Source organism: Liolophura sinensis, chromosome 10 (genome assembly GCF_032854445.1).
Source record: "Liolophura sinensis isolate JHLJ2023 chromosome 10, CUHK_Ljap_v2, whole genome shotgun sequence".
Classification (NCBI taxonomy): domain Eukaryota; kingdom Metazoa; phylum Mollusca; class Polyplacophora; order Chitonida; family Chitonidae; genus Liolophura; species Liolophura sinensis.
The window spans coordinates 30,139,247-30,160,890 of NC_088304.1; the positions used below are offsets into that span (position 1 = coordinate 30,139,247).

General features: G+C 41.5%; 1 protein-coding gene and 1 non-coding gene across 2 annotated transcripts; both read left to right on the forward strand.

The window, feature by feature from the left end:
* The first annotated feature begins 1,131 nt into the window (after positions 1 to 1,131).
* LOC135477295 (U1 spliceosomal RNA) lies at positions 1,132 to 1,293 on the forward strand. Its single transcript, XR_010445182.1, has one exon. It is a non-coding gene; the product is annotated as a U1 spliceosomal RNA (small nuclear RNA).
* A 14,639-nt stretch (positions 1,294 to 15,932) lies between these two features.
* On the forward strand, positions 15,933 to 16,958 carry LOC135477092 (uncharacterized). The gene has a single exon (XM_064757245.1). It carries the CDS (start codon positions 15,933 to 15,935, stop codon positions 16,956 to 16,958), a length of 1,026 nt encoding a protein of 341 aa, XP_064613315.1.
* The last annotated feature ends 4,686 nt before the right edge of the window (positions 16,959 to 21,644 follow it).

Genomic DNA, 21,644 nt, shown 5'->3' on the forward strand with positions numbered 1-21,644 from the left:
CTCTCTCCAAGTAAGGGCCAAAGTGACGTGTTGGGCGTGAGGGTCTCGCAAGACCAACACACCCTCAGCCACCAGGATCCCGTTCTCGTAGATTACGGGTTGCAACCCACGGCAAACAGGTCGCTCACCGGTTGCCTCTCACACAACCGGGAAGATGTGAGCCTATTATATTCACCGGGCTCACACAGGAGAGCTCTAGGTTAGTCGTCTTTTACGACAAGCTTGCCTAGAGGGCTGAGGTCCTATTCTTATCACCCCGGAAAGCCCACGGGGGTGTACAGAATGAAAAATATGCCATGTTTGTTACTAATTTTTGAAGCCCGATTATCAATTTTGTTAACTCGAAACGATGTTAAATATTCAAATGTCAAGCCATCTTCAGTCGGTCGCATAATGTTCTTTTTAAATCGGATTAAATTCCGAATAACGGTGGATTTTTACTGGATGTCACTCAAAGAGTTTGCAAAATACTGGTGTTCTTCTGACATATTTTGCGTTTTAGAAGGTAATGGAAACCTCCGTTTTTTATTTCAAACATAAGGTTGTAAAGTCTTAATGTATAGTTAACTGTCAGGTGTCGCTGTGTGACACTTTTTATTTTTATATTTCATCAACCATTGTTTATATTCATCTCACTCATGACAGAATAAAACTTTATCAAAAAAGAAAATGTGGGCGACTCGGGTGCGTAATTTTTACTCAGGGGGACTGCGTTCGCGCTATCTCCTTTCATGAACCTAAGTGAAAAACAGAAGACAAACATCAACACTCGTCCTTAGTCGGAGATGCGCATCTGGACCAGACAGCCACCACTGCACGGCTGTTTTGCTGTGTACAGGCGCCTTTGTAGGGTTGGTCGCAGACGCTTGGCATGCATGTGACAGCGGCATCCAAGGCAAGTTTTCTGCACGTACTGATGGACAGAATATAACCAAAGGGGTGAAAAAGGTTTTAACACTGACAGAGATTGGGTGCCAAAGGAAAATGAGGAAAGCTCGTATTTGACGAGAGACAGAACACCCGCGCACTTCATGCGTTTTGTGCTGGGCCAAGACGGCCAGCCATTTGCAGTTCGCCCAAGCCGGACACGGGCCGTCTTACACCAGTTTGAGTGGTGAGGCAGATCAAATCATACTTACCTGGCACAGGGGCTACCGTGATCAATCAGGCGGTGCCCCCAGGGCGAGGCCTTCCCATTGCACTTCGGTGGGCTGACCCCTGCGATCGCTCCAAATGTGGGCGACTCGGGTGCGTAATTTTTACACAGGGGGACTGCGTTCGCGCTATCCCCTTTCATGAACCTAAGGGAAAAACAGAATACAAACATCAACACTCGTCCTTAGTCGGAGATGCGCATCTGGACCAGACAGCCACTGCTGTACTGCTGTGTACAGGCGCCTTTGTAGGGTTGGTCGCAGACGCTTGGCATGCATGTGACAGCGGCATCCAAGGCAAGTTTTCTGCACGTACTGATGGACAGAATATAACTAAAGGGGAATCTGTGTCATTTAGACCTTACTTTTTGCTCAGCAGATATAGATCTGTCTTTTAATTGGTTCGTGGATACCATAAGCCCTAGTCCTAGCGACCATTTACCAGTTCTAGTCACCTGTAATATAGACCATCATGTGAATCCTGTAGGCCAGTCTCCAAGATGGTGTGTGAAAAGGGGAAACTGAGATGGATACAAAGAAGAATGTATGAGATCTTTTTCTCAGGATGTGTATAATAATGATGTTGATATTTTTGCAAATAATGTACTTAATGCCATTGATGTGGCTGCACAAAAATGTATCCCAAAATCCTCAGGTAAGGTGTCTAATAAAATACCTGTTCCTTGGTGGAACGACGATTGTTCTAATGCTATAAAAATTCGGAAACTTTTAAGAAATCGTGCAAAACGCACTCGCCTACACCAAGAAATTGTTTTATTTAAGCGAGCTAAAGCTGTAGCACAGCGGGTTATTAAAACAGCTCAGAGAGATCACTGGCGACAATACTGTTCGCATTTATCTGAAAATACAAATACCGAAGAAGTCTTGAATAACATAAACTCGATTAAAGGTAAAAGAAAATCAAATAGCACCCCAACTATTGTTCATAATAATAGTAATTATGTTACTAATATTGACAAAGCCAATGTTTTGCCAGACAGTTTCTCTTTTGTTTCCAGTTCAAACAATTATTCTCCTGAGTTTATATCCCATAAGGAAAATATTGAAGAAATGCATCCTTTTAATAATATTCTTTTTGATGACATGCCAATTAACAATGATTTTTCTTTACTAGAATTAAAGCAGGCCTTGTCTTCATGTTCGGATTCGTCACCGAGTGAGGATACTATTACGTACTCCATGTTGTATAATTTGCCATATCACTGTATGACTATATTACTATTGCTCTACAATACCGTTTGGTCTAATATGAAACTCCCTGTTAAATGAAAAACGGCAATTGTTGTTCCCGTTGCTAAACCAGGTAAAGATCCCTCATTTACATCTTCGTACAGGCCTATAGCCCTCACGTCCTGTCTCTGCAAGATCATGGAGCGTATGATAAATTCTAGATTGATGTGGTTTTTGGAGAAACACAATATGCTTAGTCCAGTACAGAGCGGTTTTAGAAACAAACGTTGTACTACTGACCATGTGGTTAATTTAGAAACCTCCATCAGATACTCTTTGAAATATAAAGATTATCTACTTGCCGTGTTTCTCGATATAGAAAAAGCGTATGATATGGTTTGGAGGACTGGGGTGGTTAATTAAGCTACGTAATATTGGTATTGGCGGGAAAATGTTGGGCTTTTCAAAAGATTTCCTGCCTGGACGTTTTATTAAAGTTCGAGTGCGACAAAGTTATTCTCGCATGGTCCCGGTGGAGAATGGGGTTCCCCAGGGAAGTGTCTTATCTCCCACTTTATTCAATGTAGCCATAAATGACTTACCCAATGCCATATCCCCTAAATTAAATTGAACGCTTTTCGCTGATGATAAATCCATGTGGTTTTGCTCTAGGTCCCTTGCCTCTTGTGTCAAGCATATTCAGCAAGGTCTAGATGATATAATGAAATGGAGCCGGGACTGGGGGTTTAAGTTTTCTTCTGTTAAAACAGAAGCTGTTGTGTTTACACGGCGCCATACTAGTAATGTTTGTCTGACCCTTAATAACTCAACGATCAAAATCTCCTCTTCTTTTAAGTATCTCGGGGTTATATTCGATAATAGGCTTATTTGGGTAGACATATTGATTATTTGATAGCAAGATGTGATAAAGTTCTAAATTTAATGAGGTATGTTTCGGGCAAATTTTGGGGGGCTGCGAAAAAATCATTACTACTGCTATATCGCGCTCTCATCCGTACCAAACTTGATTATTGTTGTGAAGCCTATGATTCTGCTTGCATGACGCTTAAAGAAAAATTAGATTCTGTTCAGTGCGCAGCGCTGCGGATATGTACAGGAGGCATGCGCACCACACCACTTAACGTTCTACAGGTATTCTGTAACGAGTGGCCATTGTCTATCCGTCGGCGTCTGCGCACCCTCAAGTTCTTTTTCAGGCTCAAATGTTCGGTTAATAATGCTTCGTCTCGTTTGCTCGAACCTTCCTTTTATGACAACTTGCATGACTTAAATAGTTATGCTGGGTTACCATTTAGTTTGAGATCAAATCTTCGTCTTTAGATTGTGATAATGTTGCTTTGCAGTCCTCTCGTGTTCCTGATTTCCCCACATGGAATCTAGAACCTCCCTATATTTCGACTACTCTGAACGATGATAGAAAAAAGTCTGATAATCCGAATGTCTCCTTACTATGTGCTACGGAATATATACATACAAACCTATCCCAGTACCTGCAGATATACACTGATGCCTCCAAGTGTCCAGACAGCAACAGAGTTGGTGCAGCTTTTTGTGTTCCAGAGTTAAAATATTCCAAATCCTTTAGATTATCCAATTTTGTCTCAGAATTTACAGCAGAACTTACAGCTATCATCTGTGCTCTTCAGTTTCTCCTCGACCTAAAACCTTCCAGGGCTGTTATACTTACCGATTCTTTATCTTCCTTGGAGGCCATGTCAAATTATGTCTGGTATAATTCTTCATCACTTGTGTTTGAAATACTACATTTATGCACCACTCTTCGTTACCAGGACGTCTCTGTGAGTTTTGACTGGGTGCCAGCTCATGTCGGAATTGTTGGGAACGAAATGGCAGACTCCCTGGCGAAGAGAATGAATGAATGAATTATTATGGTTTAACGCCACATCGGCAATATTTCATCCATATCGTGGCGATAGCAAGGTTGAAACACGAGTCCGTTGAGGTTTCCGATATGGTGGTGAGAACATCAAAAATGGAAACAAATGTTTGGACATGTTTAAAACCAGATTAGAATAACCAAAAACAGTTAAAACTCGAAAACCCTCATATTTGAAAAATAATATCAAGAAATGTATGTATAACTTTATCGATAAATATTTACATATTAATAACTTATATCTTATGATAAAGGCCAATGGCCTTCAAATAATTGATGACAACATCGCCAGCGATGTTGTCAAACAAATCATATATATAGAGTCGACCGTGTAGAATCTCTGCCGAACATGGGCAAAGTCGACACAGTCAACCAAGATATGTTTGATGCCATAGTGGGCATCGCATCCAACGCACTCGGGAGCACTGCTCCCATCTAAGATGAAATTGTGCGTTAGACGACCCTCTGGGCACACCCAGAAGAAACATATGATAAGGCCAGGAGTATAGCTCTGGCCTCGGCAGAGAATATTGAAGAAGAGGATGGAAGACGAAAGGAAGAGACCGCTGCTCCATGACAGCCGCAGTCGCAACCCTGTCCCCATCATTCGACCCGTCAGTATATATAAATTTATAATCCATATAATCAGCTTTAATTTCAGCAAAACCTTGCTGAATTATAAGAGGATTTGTATTGGATTTATTATATTTACGTAGATCAAATATTAGTTTAGGTTGTGGGAGAAGCCATGGAGGAGACTCCGGAAAAGACACCGGAGCTATATCTTCCAGCTTGATGTTAGCTCCCACAATATGGTCCCGTATACGAAGACCGAACGAAGGGATCTTGTTAGGACATTTAGTATATTTGTCTACATACAATGGATTGAAAACACAGTCGTAGGCAGGGTTTGTTGGATGAGCTTTGAGCTTTGTAGCATATTGAAGGCTCAGTTTTATACGTCGGTTATATAAAGAAGGCTCATCAGCCTCAACGTATAAACTTTCTACTGGTGAGGTTCTAAAAGCCCCAAGGCCGAGCCTCAAACCTTGGTGATGAACAGGATCCAACATTTTAATGTACGACTTCCTAGCGGAACCGTAAATGATGGATGCATAGTCCAATTTAGACCTCGCCAGAGAACGATATAAATTAAGTAAAACTGATCGGTCAGCACCCCAATCGGTGCTAGACACGACCTTAATTATATCGAGAGCCTTTGTACATTTAGCTTTAAGCATTTTTATATGAGGTATAAAAGATAGTTTACTATCAAATATACTATCCAAAAAAAAGAAACGCATAGGTATTTTGTTTTATTTTAAAATGAAATAAATACATTTTGTCTTCATTTCATGAGCAAAATGTGTTTTAATATTGTTAATAGTCACAGTTAGCACACATTTTATTCCTCAAAACATTTCTTGGTTGAAAATGTTGAGTTTGGAGGTCATTTTTGGAAGAAGTAAAAAATACAGCACCACACCGCATCACGTGCAGTCTTACACGCCGAACTTACGCATGGAAAGCATGCAGTGTGTGACTATAAAACCGCAACTTCGGGCCGGAAATCGGCGTCTTTCAAGTGGTGTTTTCAAGCTGATTCAACATGCCACGTCTTGACACTGTCACAAGAAATATTGCCATTGGAAGACTTCAAGCTGGAGAGTCCCAATCGTCCATTTCTAGGCCTCTACACGTCAGCCAGAGCACGATTTCATGGCTTGCTGCCCGCTACAACAATACTGGGACAACAAATGACCGTCGGCGTTCAGGTCGACCACGTGTCACTACAGCAGCCCAAGATCGCTACAAAAGGGTCCTCCATTTGCGTGACCGTTGTGCTACAGCTGAAAGCACAGCAGCCAGCATACCGGGACTGAGGAGGATATCAGGTCAGACAGTGCGGAACAGGCTGAGGGGAACATGGACTGAGAGCCAGGAGGTCCTATGTTGGGATTGTGCTGCGTCCTCACCATCGCGCCAATCGCCTCCGATGGTGTAACAACGTGACTGCATGGAATCTACGCAACTGGCGACGCATTTGGTTCAGTGATGAGTCCAGATTCCTATTGCAGAGACGTGATGGTAGAAACCGGGTTTACAGACGTGCTCACGAACGTTATGCCCCTAAATGCGTACGCCAAGTGGACAGATTTGGTGGAGGGAGTGTGATGATGTGGGCAGCAATATCGTATACTGGTCGTACAAATCTTGTCCACGTACAGGGAAATCTTACGGCCGTACGCTACCGAGACACCATCCTGCAGCCACACCTCTTACCTGTCATTGACGTTCAGCGGGAGTTGTTCCAGACCGCACACGGCACGTGTCACAAGGGACTTCCTCGCCGAAAACAATGTAAATGTGCTACCCTGGCGGTCCCGTTCCCCGGATCTTAACCCAATTGAGCATCTGTGGGATGAACTTGATCGACGTCTACGCCAACCTCAACCGCTTCAAGAGCAAGTTGCATGTTTGCAGGAGGAGTGGCAGAACATTCCCCAGGCCTCTATCCAGCGTCTCATCCAGTCCATGACAAGGCGTGTCAGAACTGTTATTCGTGCCCGTGGTGGTTACAACAGATACTGACATTCCACTCAAGTGGGAGACTCATTGTGAGTGTCTTACCTCAAGTTGATGGCCTTGTTGTCTAGATATGGACCCTTCCTTAATCTGTGTAAAAATATTTGCAGAATAGCAATTCTTATTTAGTTATGCATAATTGAAAAGACTGCATCACCTCCGCAAAAAACCGGGTTATGCGTTTCTTTTTTTGGATAGTATATTATACCCAAAAATTTAGTTTCCCGAACAATTTTAATCTGTTCATCACAAAAAGTAAGCTCTGGATGAAGTTTCCGTTTGTTACAAAAACGCATACCAACGGTTTTAGACGTTGAAAATCTAAAACCGTTTTCAGTTGCCCATTTCTCGATCTTATTGAGTCAAAGCTGCAACTGACGTTCGATATTATTCATATTCTTAGCTCGGTAGCATATAAGGAAATCATCCACGTATAAAGAACCCTCTGTGCCCGATGTTAATGTTTTTGCTAGGCTATTTATTTTTATGCTGAATAGAGTTGGCGATAGAATGCTGCCCTGGGGTACACCCATTTCCTGCTCATAAGAGTCAGAAAGAGTGGACCCAACCCGTACCTTAAACTGACGATGGGATAAAAATTGTGATATAAATATAGGTAATCGACCTTTAAGACCCATATCCGTGAGGTCTTTTAAAATACCGTATTTCCATGTGGTGTCGTAAGCCTTAAGGTAAAAAAATATGGACACCACATGTTCATTATTAACAAAACCATCGCGAATAAAAGTTTCAAATCGAACAAGGTGATCTGAAGTAGACTGACCTTGACGAAAACCACATTGAATGTTAGATAAAAGCTTGTTGGTTTCAAGAAACCAAACAAGTCTATCATTAATCATCCGTTCCATAGTCTTACATACACAGCTGGTAAGAGCTATGGGACGGTAATTATTTGGATCAGTATGATCCTTACCCGGTTTGGGAACTGGAATAATACACGCCTCCCTCCATGATGGTGGAAAATTACCAGTTATCCAAATATCGTTAAGCAAGTCCAATAGAGTCTTCAGTGGCTGAGGTGGTAAATGGTTCAGAAACTTATAATATACATTATCAGGACCACAAGCAGTATCGTGGGCCTTTTTTAATGCAGTTTTAAGTTCATCGATATTAAAAGGATGATTATAATCTTCTAAATTCTTAGAAGAAAAAGGCAATTTAATTTTCTCCTTCTGATTTTTAATACGTTGGAATTCTTTAGAATAATTCTCAGAAGAAGATTTCGTTGAAATTGTTTCAGCTAATTTATTTGCTATATCGGGTGGAGAAGTTAATATATTATCCCCATCTTTTAAATGCTGAACTTTTGCTCTATTATTTTTGCCCTTAAGTTTCTGAACTGAAACAAAGTTCCGCCAACAAGATCGTCTCTTGGACTTGAGTAATCGACGAGCCTTAGCTCGAAAAATACGAACCTGGTTTAAGTTATTATCAGTAGGACATCCGACCTCCCGTCTCTCTCCAAGTAAGGGCCAAAGTGACGTGTTGGGCGTGAGGATCTCGCAAGACCAACACACCCTCAGCCACCAGGATCCCGCCCTGGAAGATTACGGTTCGCAACCCACTGCAAACAGGTCGCTCCCCGGTTGCCTCTCACACAACCGAGAAGATGTGAGCCTATTATCTTCACCGGGCTCACTCAAGAGAGCTCTAGGTTAGCTGTCTTTCAAGACAAGCTTGCCTAGAGGGCTGAGGGTCTATTCTTATCACCCTGGAAACCCCACGGGGGTTGGCGAAGAGAGCTTTATCCTTTTTTGGTATATCCTTTCACGTGCCCTTAAACATTAATGAAATTATGAGTTATGTTACACCTAAGTTTGTGGATATTTGGCAGCGGCAGTGGGATAAATCTAATAAGGGGAGTTTTTTTCACGAGTATAATCGTTCTGCTTGCTTAAGTGGCATTTAGAAGTCGGTGAGGAGGTACACTGGACAAGGCATTCTTATGGATGTACAACTTCTTGGTTTATTTAACACAACGTTTCGATGCAGATACTAGCATCGTTATCAACTGAATGACATCATTTTTTTTTTTTCGTTTATTTACTGGTTTTAGGGCCACTTTCCTGGCGGATATCGTGGCCCATCAAATCAGTGTTTTATTTATTTATTTTTTTTAACACATGAATATTTTGATTACATAACAGCAGTGCGTTTGTATACTATTTACATATGTACATGAGTCAATTAGTGGGATTAACCTCTTTGTGGTAGCATGTTACAGCTTATTCTATAGGTTCAAATGCTGCCATGGTCATTTAACAGAAAGGGGATAAATAGTAAGCTATTTACAGGGATTAACGTTATCTTTACATTAGAAATACATAGATCTGCATTAAAAGATTACAATGAGTTGCCTATACAGAAATTTACACAGAGAGAAAACAACAGTAGTGCCTTTATTTATTGGAATGACATCAAAATTACTACTGCGCTTATATATAGCAAGAGATGCAAATGTCAACAGATAAAACAAAAAGAGGATAAACAGTCCTCAGGGGATTAAGGTGTCCTGGGGTGGGTGTTGGGGTACTGGCTAGGCTCGGTGGGGTTCCTGAGCGGTTTGGAATGAATGAATGATTATGGCTTAACGCCACATCGGCAATATTTCAGCCATACCGTGGCGAGAACAAGGTGAAAGCAAGAGACGGTTAAGGTTTTCGATATGACAATATGAACACCAAAAGTAAAACAAAAAGTACAGACGTGATTAAAATCGAATAAAAGAAAAATAAGATTTAAAACTCGAAAACCAGGGTTAGAGTACATGTATAAATATATATAACTTTATCTATAGATAACCATGACAATTAAAATTTATATTTTATGATATAGGCCAATGGCCTTTAAATAATTTATGACAACATCGCCAGCGATGCTGTCAAACAAATCATATATAGAGTTGACTGTGTAGAATCTCTGCCGAACATGGGCAAAGTCTACACAGTCAACCAGAATATGTTTGATGCCATATTGAGCATCACATCCAACACACTCGGGAGCACTGCTCCCATCCAAGAGGAAATTGTGTGTCAGATGAGAATGTCCAATACGGCATCTCGTTAAAACGACTTGGTCTCTACGAGACATATCAAATGTATATGAATTATAGCCAATGACCGGATGAATGGCATGCAGTTTATTATGGACCTGCAAGTTCCATTCACCCTGCCAAAGGCCACGAATATATTTAAGAATATTGGACTTCATGTCAGTATAAGGGATTTTTATCTTAGATATGGGTTTATTTAGGGCAGCTTTCGCCTCCCTGTCTGCGACTGTGTTTCCATGGATACCAATATGACTTGGTATCCAGCAGAATATAATATCTTTACCTCTTCTAATTAATTTCCTATGTATAGCTAAAATTTGAAGGATCAAGGGATTTTTAAATTTATTATTCTGTATTGCCAATAGGCAAGACAACGAGTCAGTACATATCATTGCCCTCTGGGCACACCCAGAAGAAACATATGATAAGGCCAGGAGCATAGCTCTGGCCTCGGCAGAGAATATTGAAGAAGAGGATGGAAGACGAAAGGAAGAGACCCGCTGCTCTAAGACAGCCGCAGTCGCAACCCTGTCCCCATCCTTCGACCCGTCAGTATAAATAAATTTATAATCCGTATAATTAGCTTTAATTTCAGCAAAACCTTGCTGAATTATAAGAGGATTTGTATTGGATTTATTATATTTACGTAGATCAAATATTAGTTTTGGTTGTGGGAGAAGCCATGGAGGAGACTCCGGAAAAGACACCGGAGCTATATCATCCAGCTTGATGTTAGCTCCCACAATATGGTCCTGTATACGAAGACCGAACGAAGGGATCTTGTTAGGACATTTAGTATATTTGTCTACATACAATGGATTGAAAACACAGTCGTAGGCAGGGTTTGTTGGATGAGCTTTAAGCTTTGTACTATATTGAAGGCTCAGTTTTATACGTCGGTGATATAAAGAAGGTTCATTTGCATCCACGTATAAACTTTCTACTGGTGAGGTTCTAAAAGCACCAAGGCTGAGCCTCAAACCTTGGTGATGAACAGGATCCAACATTTTAATGTACGACTTCCTAGCGGAACCGTAAATGATGGATCCATAGTCCAATTTAGACCTCACCAGAGAACGATATAAATTAAGTAAAACTGATCGGTCAGCACCCCAATCGGTGCTAGACACGACCTTAATTATATCGAGAGCCTTTGTGCATTTAGCTTTAAGCATTTTTATGTGAGGTATAAAAGATAGCTTACTATCAAATATTATACCTAAGAATTTTGTTTCTCCAACAATTTTAACCTGTTTACCACAAAAAGTAAGCTCAGGGTCAAGATGAAGTTTCCGTTTATTACAAAAATGCATACCGACGGTTTTAGACGTTGAAAATCTAAAACCGTTTTCAGTTGCCCATTTCTCGATCTTATTGAGACAAAGCTGCAACTGACGTTCGATATTATTCATATTCTTAGCTCGGTAGCATATAAGGAAATCATCCACGTATAAAGAACCCTCTGTGCCAGATGTTAATGTTTTTGCTAGGCTATTTATTTTTATGCTGAACAGAGTTGGTGATAGAATGCTGCCCTGGGGTACACCCATTTCCTGCTCATAAGAGTCAGAAAGAGTGGACCCCACCCGTACCTTAAACTGACGATCGGATAAAAATTGAGATATAAATATAGGTAATCGGCCTTTAAGACCCATGTTCGCGAGGTCTTTTAAAATACCATATTTCCATGTGGTGTCGTAGGCCTTTTCAAGGTCAAAAAATATGGACACCACATGTTCATTATTGATGAAGCCATCGCGAATAAAGGTTTCAAATCGAACAAGGTGATCCATGGTAGATCTACCTTGCCGAAAACCGCATTGGATATTAGATAAAAGCTTGTTGGTTTCAAGAAACCAAACAAGTCTATCATTAATCATCCGTTCCATAGTCTTACAGACACAGCTGGTAAGAGCTATGGGACGGTAATTATTTGGATCATTATGATCCTTACCCGGTTTGGGAACCGGGATAATACACGCCTCCCTCCATGAGGCTGGAAAATTACCAGTTATCCAAATATCATTAATCAAGTCCAAGAGAGTCTCCAGTGGCTCAGGTGGTAAATGGTTCAGAAACTTATAATATACATTATCAGGACCACAAGCAGTATCGTGGGCCTTTTTTAATGCAGTTTTAAGTTCATCGATATTAAAAGGATTATTATAATCTTCTAAATTCTTAGAAGAAAAGGGCAATTTAGTTTTCTCCTTCTGGCTTTTAATGCGTTGGAATTCTTTAGTATAATTCTCAGAAGAAGATTTCTTTGAGATTGTTTCAGCTAGTTTATTAGCTATATCGGGTGGAGAAGTTATTATGTTATCTCCATCTTTTAAATGCTGAACTTTTGCTCTATTATTTTTGCCCTTAAGTTTCTGAACCATGTTCCAGACCTTACGCATGGGTGTTTTTGACGTAATGCCTGAAACAAAGTTCCGCCAACAAGATCGTCTCTTGGACTTGAGTAATCGACGAGCCTTAGCTCGAAAAATACGAACCTGGTTTAAGTTATTATCAGTAGGACATATATTAAAATTTCGCTCGGCCTTTTTGCGGTCCTTTATGGCTTTGCGACAGTCCTTATCATACCAGGGTTTACTTTTGGATTGTGGATTTGTCGAGGTTTTAGGGATAGTTCTATCGGCAGCTCGTAATACAAGCTCGTTAAATTTTAATATTGGATCATTTGTTGCATTGAGAGTCTCTGGAGAGATATCAGCCTCGCAGAACATCTCAAATGCGATCCAATCTGCTTTATCGAATTTCCACCTAGCTACACGTTCTAAAGAATTTGAAGTGATATGCTCTAGGATAATAGGAAAATGGTCACTACCACAAAGATCGTCATGCACCTTCCAAGAAAAATCTGGGAGAAGTGATGGATCCGTGATAGTGAGATCGATAGCAGAATAAGTGCCATTACCCGGATGTAAATAGGTATCAGAACCATCATTGAAATAACACAGTTCTTCCTTACATAAGAAGTCTTCGACTATCTTGCCCTTATTATTTATGTTATTACTGCCCCAAAGAGGGTTATGGGAATTAAAATCTCCCATTATAATAAACGGTTTAGGTAATTGTTCTGTAAGATTATGTAACTGAGAAGCTGACAAAGAAGTGTTCGGAGGTATATACACCGAACATAATGTGACTGTTTTAGACAGTGAAATACGAACAGCCACAGCCTGAAGCTCTGTATTCAGAGCAACAGTGCTGTGTATAATATTGTTATTTATGAAGATCGAGGAGCCGCCTGCAGCTCGCTCTTCTTCATTTGAATAAGTACTATATAATGAATAATTTTTAAGAGTTATTTTATCTTTGTCAGGTGTCTTCAGGTGAGTTTCCTGAAGACAGAGGGCAACTGGATTGAAAGATTGAACTAGCTGTGTTATTTCAATAAAATTTGCCTTAAGACCTCGACAATTCCATTGTATAATTTTGTCTAAAGAAGACATTATGGAGGAAGGCGTATGGGGGATTTGTCTTTATGTTTGGACCGTGGACGACCCTTCCTGGGAGATCGGCTGTTAGATCTCCCTGATGCGGGTGATGTATCCATCACATCCGCATCTGATGTTGAAGGACCAACGTCCTCCAGCGATCCAAACCTATTAAAAGTTTGGACAGGATCTCTAGTGGCCTTCGAGGGACGCTCTGTGGGGCCACTAGGTTTATTATTTTCATTACGAGATTTATTTTCAGACTTATTTCTGGCAGGTTTGTTTTTGCTTTGATCAGGCTCAGGGTTATCAGTTTGTTTTGTAATATTTACTGGGTGTTTTTGAGTTATTGTAGTCGTCTGGGTAGAGCAGGAATTACAGGCAGGTTGAGCAGCAGGTTGTAGAGAAGTAGGTCTGTCGTTTCCAATGGGCCAAGTCAATGAGGTTTGAGTAGCAACAGATGCTACTCGCTTGACCGCATTGGCAAATGAAGTCTGCAGTGTAGTATTAGGAGGCAAGACTAGTTTGCGGGCCTCCTGATACGATATATTGTTTTTAGTTTTTATAGTGATTATTTGTTTTTCTTTGACGAAAAGTGGGCAGTCCTTAGAGGAGGCCATGTGATCTCCACTGCAATTGCAGCACTTTGCTTTGCTGCTACAGTCGAAACCATCATGACCTTCACTGCCGCACCGAAAACAGACCAGTTTATTTTTGCATTGGCCCTTGCCATGGCCAAACTTTTGACAGTTAAAACAACGTGTCGGGTTAGGGATATACAACTCCACATTAACCCTATACGGGCCAATGTAGATATACGCCGGAATAGATTTACTGTTAAATGTTAGAAGATATGTATTTAGTTTAATGATGTTACCAGATTTCTTCATAGTGAAGCGTTTCACTCTGGTAACACCCTGCGATTTCAGTTCTGTGCAGATTTCGTCTTCTGATAGATCAATGATATCCTGATCCCTGTCACGTATAATTCCCTGACAGCTGTTCAGGGAATTATGGGGGGATGTATACACAGGAATATCAGTTATTTTATTCAAAGCTAATAAATTAATGGATTGTTGTTTCCGAAAACATTCAATAAGAATGTCTCCGGATCGTAATTTTTTGACGTTTTTTAAAGTACCTGCTGATCCCTGCAAGGCCCTTTTAAGTACAAATGGATGAATTTTGGAGGCCGGCTTCTGTTCACTCTTTGTCGAGAGAACGATGAAAGCCGGCCAACTGTCCTGTCCGTTATCAACTGAGTCAGCCAAAACCTCTAATTTTCTCTTCTTATCAGCACTTGAAATCGGCTGAGAGGAAGGCCTGTTAGTCATACTGGAGACATTAATTGATAGGTGTGAAGAAGACATGGCATATATATATATAAATTTCACCCCATATGTTCCCCACCCACCACGGAGTACCAACAAGGGCGATGCCTGAACCTGGGAATACCCAGCAGGAAAGACACCAAGGATTCCATATGAGGTATACTCGAACAGATTGATTTATACCAACAGGTTAAATTCAATCTACTCGATTGACCCATGAGCCACCGCCTCAAAACGTAGTCCCGCAAACGAAGTTTCAGAAATAACATTTTCTTGAAGGAATAGTGTTATGGAGAAATTCTGGGACAACGCAAAGGCAAGACATGACCAAGCCGATTGATCGGACCGGGCCCATCCGACCTCCCGTCTCTCTCCAAGTAAGGGCCAAAGTGACGTGTTGGGCGTGAAGATCTCGCAAGACCAACCCACCCTCAGCCACCAGGATCCCGTCCTCGGAGATTACGGGTCGCAACCCACGGCAAACAGGTCGCTCCCCGGTTGCCTCTCACACAACCGAGAAGATGTGAGCCTATTATATTCACCGGGCTCACACAGGAGAGCTCTAGGTTAGTCGACTTTTACGACAAGCTTGCCTAGAGGACTGAGGTCCTATTCTTATCACCCCGGAAACCCCACGGGGGGAGCGGTTTGGAGGATTAGCAGATCATAAGCTGAGGGGAGGTAGATGCCGTGATCTCTGTTCAGGCTGGGCTTTAATCTCTTAATCTGGATGGCTTCCTGTAGTTTTCGTTTTTTCCAATGGGGCTGATTCATGTTCAGTGTCCTGACTGTATTCCAGTTGGTGTTGTGGGATGGGTTTTCCTGGATGTGGTCAGATATGGCAGATTTGGAGTCAAGTTTCTGTACTGATGATTGGTGTTCTTTAATTCTGGTTTGAAGCGGTCTGCCTGTTTCACCTATGTAGGAGTTGTTGCAACTGCATTTCAATTGGTAGACAACTCCTTTGGTTGGCTGGGGTTTGGTTGGTGTCTTCTTTCCTGTGGCATGTAGGTGGGTCTTAAGTGTGGTCAGGATTCTGAAGACTGTTTCTATTCCAGTTGACTGTTTTATTAGGCGGGCTATTTTGTGGCTGGTTGGACCAATGTAGGGGAGGTTGACTCGTATACCGGGGCCTTCCACGTGGACTCTAGGCTGTCGATTGAGTTAAATAAACCAAGAAGTTGTACATCCATAAGAATGCCTTTTCCAGTGTACCTCCTCACCGACTTCTAAATGCCACTTAAGCAAGCTATTCGTCATCAGCATGGAGATGCGGCAATCCAGGACATCAACCGCTTGAACAACTTAGAGAAGAAATACCTGAAATGCTCCAACCACCTAACATTCCTGATGAAATGCAGAGACCAAGGTATCATACCGAAAGGCCTTCGGTTGAGATCCCCAGTCCATTCTCAATCAGCACACAAAATCCTTCAACAGGCTAGCAGACTCTTGGTTAAAGAGCGAATCCGACACCACAGGAAAACTAAAGCACACAGCCTGGCTGCAATTGTCGATCAACAGGACAAAATCCAGTCTATCCTACAGCCCGAAGAGTATGCCCAGCTCCGCCAAGCACAGACCGAGTCAAACAGACAGCTCAACTCGAAAATCAAATCCAGCCAACAACAAAAGTTCAACAACCTCAGGCAAAGTACACGAGAGCCAGCCCACCGACACCAGTCCGAGCCCGTGAGAACCCAGTACATCAACAAGACTGTGGTGAACCTAAGCACTAAAGCACTCACTCCCCACCAACTTAGTCTACTGGCAAAGGGATTGAATTTTGTCCCAACCACCAAAACCATACCCAAGGATGACTTCATCGTAGACATCGAAGAAGGCCTTCAACAACTAGCACCCGGGGGCCACATCGACTACCTCCGCCACCAGGTAGCATCCCTACTGGATAAAGCACAACCCCAACGAACCAACCTAACTAAAGAAGAAAGCAGAGCCCTGGTCAAACTGAAGAAAGACAAGTCCATAACCATAGCACCAGCTGATAAAGGAAAAGCGGCAGCCATTCTTGACAAAACAGATTTTAACAAACTGGTAGACAACTTACTAACAGACCAGTCCACATATCGAACCCTGAAAACTGACCCCACCAACAAGTTTGACCGGCAACACAGATTCCTCCTGAACCAACTCAAAACCAGTGGTGAGATCACACCTGAAATCCAACGAAAGTTAACAGTGCAACACCCCGTGCACCGTATGCCCGTGCAACCATCAAAATCCACAAGGAACCTGTAAAAGCCAGGTTACTGATGTGCTCCAGAGGAACTGTCTTCTATAACACTGCCCAGTACCTCACGAGACTACTATCACTATGGTCTAAGGCTGCCGACTCCTTTATCAAAGACTCAGCTGACTTCTGTAACAAAATACGTCAGATCAATGAACCCTGCAAACTTGTGAGCTACGACGTTGTTGACCTATTTACCAATGTCCCAACCAGCCAAGCCCTAGATGTGATAAGAGACAAGATAACAGCCACACCATCGACGACATCCCTATCCCCAGATAACATCATCCGCCTTCTGGACAGTTCCCTGTCATCCACTTACTTCACTTGGGGTGACACAATTTATGAGCAGATCCATGGCCTCCCCACTATCACCGATTGTCTCCGAGATCTACCTAACTGAACTAGAGAATAAAGCCTTAGCCACGTCACCCATCCAGCCCTTCTGTTGGATGCGAAAAGTGGACGATACCTTCGTCGCACTTCAACACCACCAAGATCCATCTGCCTTACTTGACCACCTAAATTCACAACACCAACGCATCAAATTCACCATGGAAACTAAGAAAGATCAACAAATACCATTCCTAGATGTCCACGTGAAGAGAACAGCAGACGCTCTCCAAACCACAGTGTACCGCAAACCGATCCACTCCGACCAGTACATCCACTACAAGTCCAACCACCCGCCCAAAACCAAGACCGGCATCATCTCCACCCTCACAAAAAGAGCTAAACTCATCTGTAACAGCAACTTAGACGAAGAGATCCAACACCTGCGTACAGTTTTCACTCACCTGAATGGATACCCAGCAGACCAAGTAAATAAAACCATCCAGAAGTCCTCGCAACCTGAACTCAATCGACAGCCTAGAGTCCACGTGGAAGGCCCCGGTATACGAGTCAACCTCCCCTAAATTGGTCCAACCAGCCACAAAATAGCCCGCCTAATAAAACAGTCAACTGGAATAGAAACAGTCTTCAGAAGCCTGACCACACTTAAGACCCACCTACATGCCACAGGAAAGATTTTTTTTTTTTTTTTTTTTTTTTTTGATTGGTGTTTTACGCCGTACTCAAGAATATTTCACTTATACGACGGCGGCCAGCATTATGGTGGGTGGAGCCACAGGAAAGAAGACACCAACCAAACCCCAGCCAACCAAAGGAGTTGTCTACCAATTGAAATGCAGTTGCAACAACTGCTACATAGGTGAAACAGGCAGACCGCTTCAAACCAGAATTAAAGAACACCAATCATCAGTACAGAAACTTGACTCCAAATCTGCCATATCTGACCACATCCAGGAAAACCCATCCCACAACATCAACTGGAATACAGTCAGGACACTGAACATGAATCAGCCCCATTGGAAGAAACGAAAACTACAGGAAGCCATCCAGATTAAGAGATTAAAGCCCAGCCTGAACAGAGATCACGGCATCTACCTCCCCTCAGCTTATGATCTGCTAATCCTCCAAACCGCTCAGGAACCCCACCGAGCCTAGCCAGTACCCCAACACCCACCCCAGGACACCTTAATCCCCTGAGGACTGTTTATCCTCTTTTTGTTTTATCTGTTGACATTTGCATCTCTTGCTATATATAAATGAATGAATGAATGATTATGGCTTTACGCCACATCGGCAATATTTCAGCCATATCGTGGCGAGAACATGTTTAAAACCAGGAATCAGTATATGGTTTTCAAGACTGAAGTATGAACATACAAAACAAATGAAAAATAACAGACATGTTTAAAACTAGGTAAAACAATCAAAGCTCTTTAAAAACTTGAAAACCACAAATATGTATATATGAACTAGAAATATCTATGAAAAAAAAAAAAAAAAAAAAAAAAAAAAAAAAAAAAAAAATGAAATTATATCTTATGATATAATCCAATATGTTTTAAGTAATTAATGATAGTATCGCCAGCGACACTGTCAAATAAATCAAATATAGAGCTGACTGTGTAGAATCTTTGCCTAATTTGAGCAAAGTCCACACAGTCAACGAGAATATGTTTCATGCCGTACTGGGCATTACAACCAACACACTCAGGAGCACTGCTCCCATCTAGGATAAAATTGTGTGTTAGATGAGAATGCCCAATACGGCACCTTGTTAGAACTACTTGGTCCCTACGAGACCTATTAAGAGTATAAGAATTATTGCCAATGACATGATGAATAGCATGCAGTTTGTTGTGGATCTGCAAATCCCATTCATCCTGCCAAAGGCGACGAATATATTTAAGAATATGATATCTAAAATCAGTGTAACAAATTTTCATCTTCGATATGGGTTTATTAAGGGCGGCTTTCGCCTCCCTGTCCACGACTGTGTTTCCATGGATACCAATGTGACTTGGTATCCAACAGAATACAATATTTTTACCTCTTTTAATTAGATTTTTATGCACGGCTAATATCTCAAGGATGGAAGGATTTTTAAATTTATTATTCTGAATTGCCAAAAGGCAAGAGAGCGAGTCCGTGCAGATCACAGCCCTCTGGGCATGCCCAGCAGAAACATATGACAAAGCCAGAAGTATAGCTCTGGCCTCTGCAGAAAAGATTGAAGATGAGGATGGAAGACGAAGAGAAGTGACCCGCTGTTCTAAGACAGCCGCAGCCGCAACCTTCTCCCCATCCTTCGACCCGTCAGTATATATAAATTTATAATCTGGATAATTAGCCTTTATCTCAGAAAAACTTTGCTGAATTATTAGAGGATTCGTATTTCTTTTGTTATGTTTACGTAGATCAAATATCAATTTAGGTTGTGGGAGAAGCCAAGGAGGGGACTCCGGAAAAGAAACCGGAGCTATATTCTCAAGCTCGATGCCAGCTCCCACAACGTGGTCCCGAACACGAAGACCGAACGAAGGGATCTTTTTAGGACATTTGTTATATTTGTCTACATGCAACGGATTGAAAACACAGTCGTAGGCAGGGTTTGTTGGGTGTGCTTTAAGCTTTGTAGTATATTGAAGGCATAGTTTTATACGTCTGAGATGTAAAGAAGGCTCATTAGCTTCGACGTATAAACTTTCTACTGGTGAGGTTCTAAAAGCACCAAGGCTGAGCCTCAAACCTTGGTGATGAACAGGATCCAACATTTTAATATACGACTTCCTAGCGGAACCGTAAATGATGGATCCATAGTCCAATTTAGACCTCACCAGAGAACGATATAAATTAAGTAAAACTGATCGGTCAGCACCCCAATCGGTGCTAGACACGACCTTAATTATATCGAGAGCCTTTGTACATTTAGCTTTAAGCATTTTTATATGAGGTATAAAGGATAATTTTTTATCAAATATAACCCCTAAAAATTTATTTTCCCCAACAATCTTCACTGGTTCTCCACAAAATTTAAGCTCAGGGTCAAGATGAAGTTTCCGTTTATTACAGAAATGCATACCGACGGTTTTAGATGTAGAAAATCTAAAACCGTTGGCAACTGCCCATTTCTCAATCTTGTTGAGACAAAGCTGCAGTTGCCGCTCGATGTTATTCATATTTTTAGCACGGTAGCATATGAGGAAATCATCTACGTATAAAGAACCCTCAGTGCCAGATGTCAACGTTTTAGCTAAACTATTAATTTTTATGCTGAACAGTGTTGGCGAAAGAATACTGCCCTGGGGAACACCCATCTCCTGCTCATGCGAATCAGAAAGAGTGGGCCCCACCCGTACCTTAAACTGACGATCAGATAGAAATTCAGATATAAATGATGGTAAGCGGCCTTTAAGACCCATATCAGAAAGGTCCTTTAAAATACCATATTTCCATGTGGTGTCGTAGGCCTTTTCAAGGTCAAAAAATATCGACACCACATGTTCATTATTAATAAAACCGTCACGAATAAAAGTTTCGAAACGGACAAGGTGATCTAAAGTAGATCGACCTTGACGAAAACCACATTGTATATTAGATAGGAGCTTGTTGGTTTCAAGAAACCAAACAAGCCTATCATTTACCATCCGTTCCATAGTCTTACAGACGCAGCTGGTAAGAGCTATGGGACGGTAATTATTTGGATCAGTATGATCCTTACCCGGTTTAGGGACCGGGATAATACACGCCTCCCTCCAAGTCGGCGGAAAATTACCAGTTTGCCAAATGTCATTAAGTAAATCTAAGAGAGTCTCAAGTGGCTTAGATGGTAAATGATTCAGAAGCTTATAATATATATTATCAGGGCCACACGCAGTATCGTGGGCCTTTTTAAGAGAAGTTTTAAGTTCCTCAATTGAAAAACGTCGATTATAATCTTCTAAACTCTTAGAAGAAAAAGGCAATTTAATTTTCTCCTTATGTATTTTAATACGTCGAAACTCAGAAGTGTAATTCTCAGAAGAAGATTTCTGAGATATTGTTTCAGCTAGTTTATTCGCTATTTCAGATGGCGATGTTAATAGGGTATCGCCATCTTTTAAATGCTGAATTTTGGCTTTGTTGTTTTTGCCCTTAAGCTTCTGAACCATGTTCCAGACCTTACGCATGGGTATTTTTGACGTAATACCTGAAACAAAGTTCCGCCAACAAGTACGTCTCTTAGATTTAATTAATCGGCGAGCCTTAGCTCCGAATATACGGACCTGATTTAAATTATTATTATCAGGACAATGATTAAATCTGCGCTCGGCCTTTTTGCGATCCTTTATGGCTTTGCGACA

Coding starts and splice junctions, on each gene's coding strand:
- LOC135477092 (XM_064757245.1), top strand. CDS start 15,933: ATGCCACTTAAGCAAGCTATTCGTCATCAGCATGGAGATGCGGCAATC.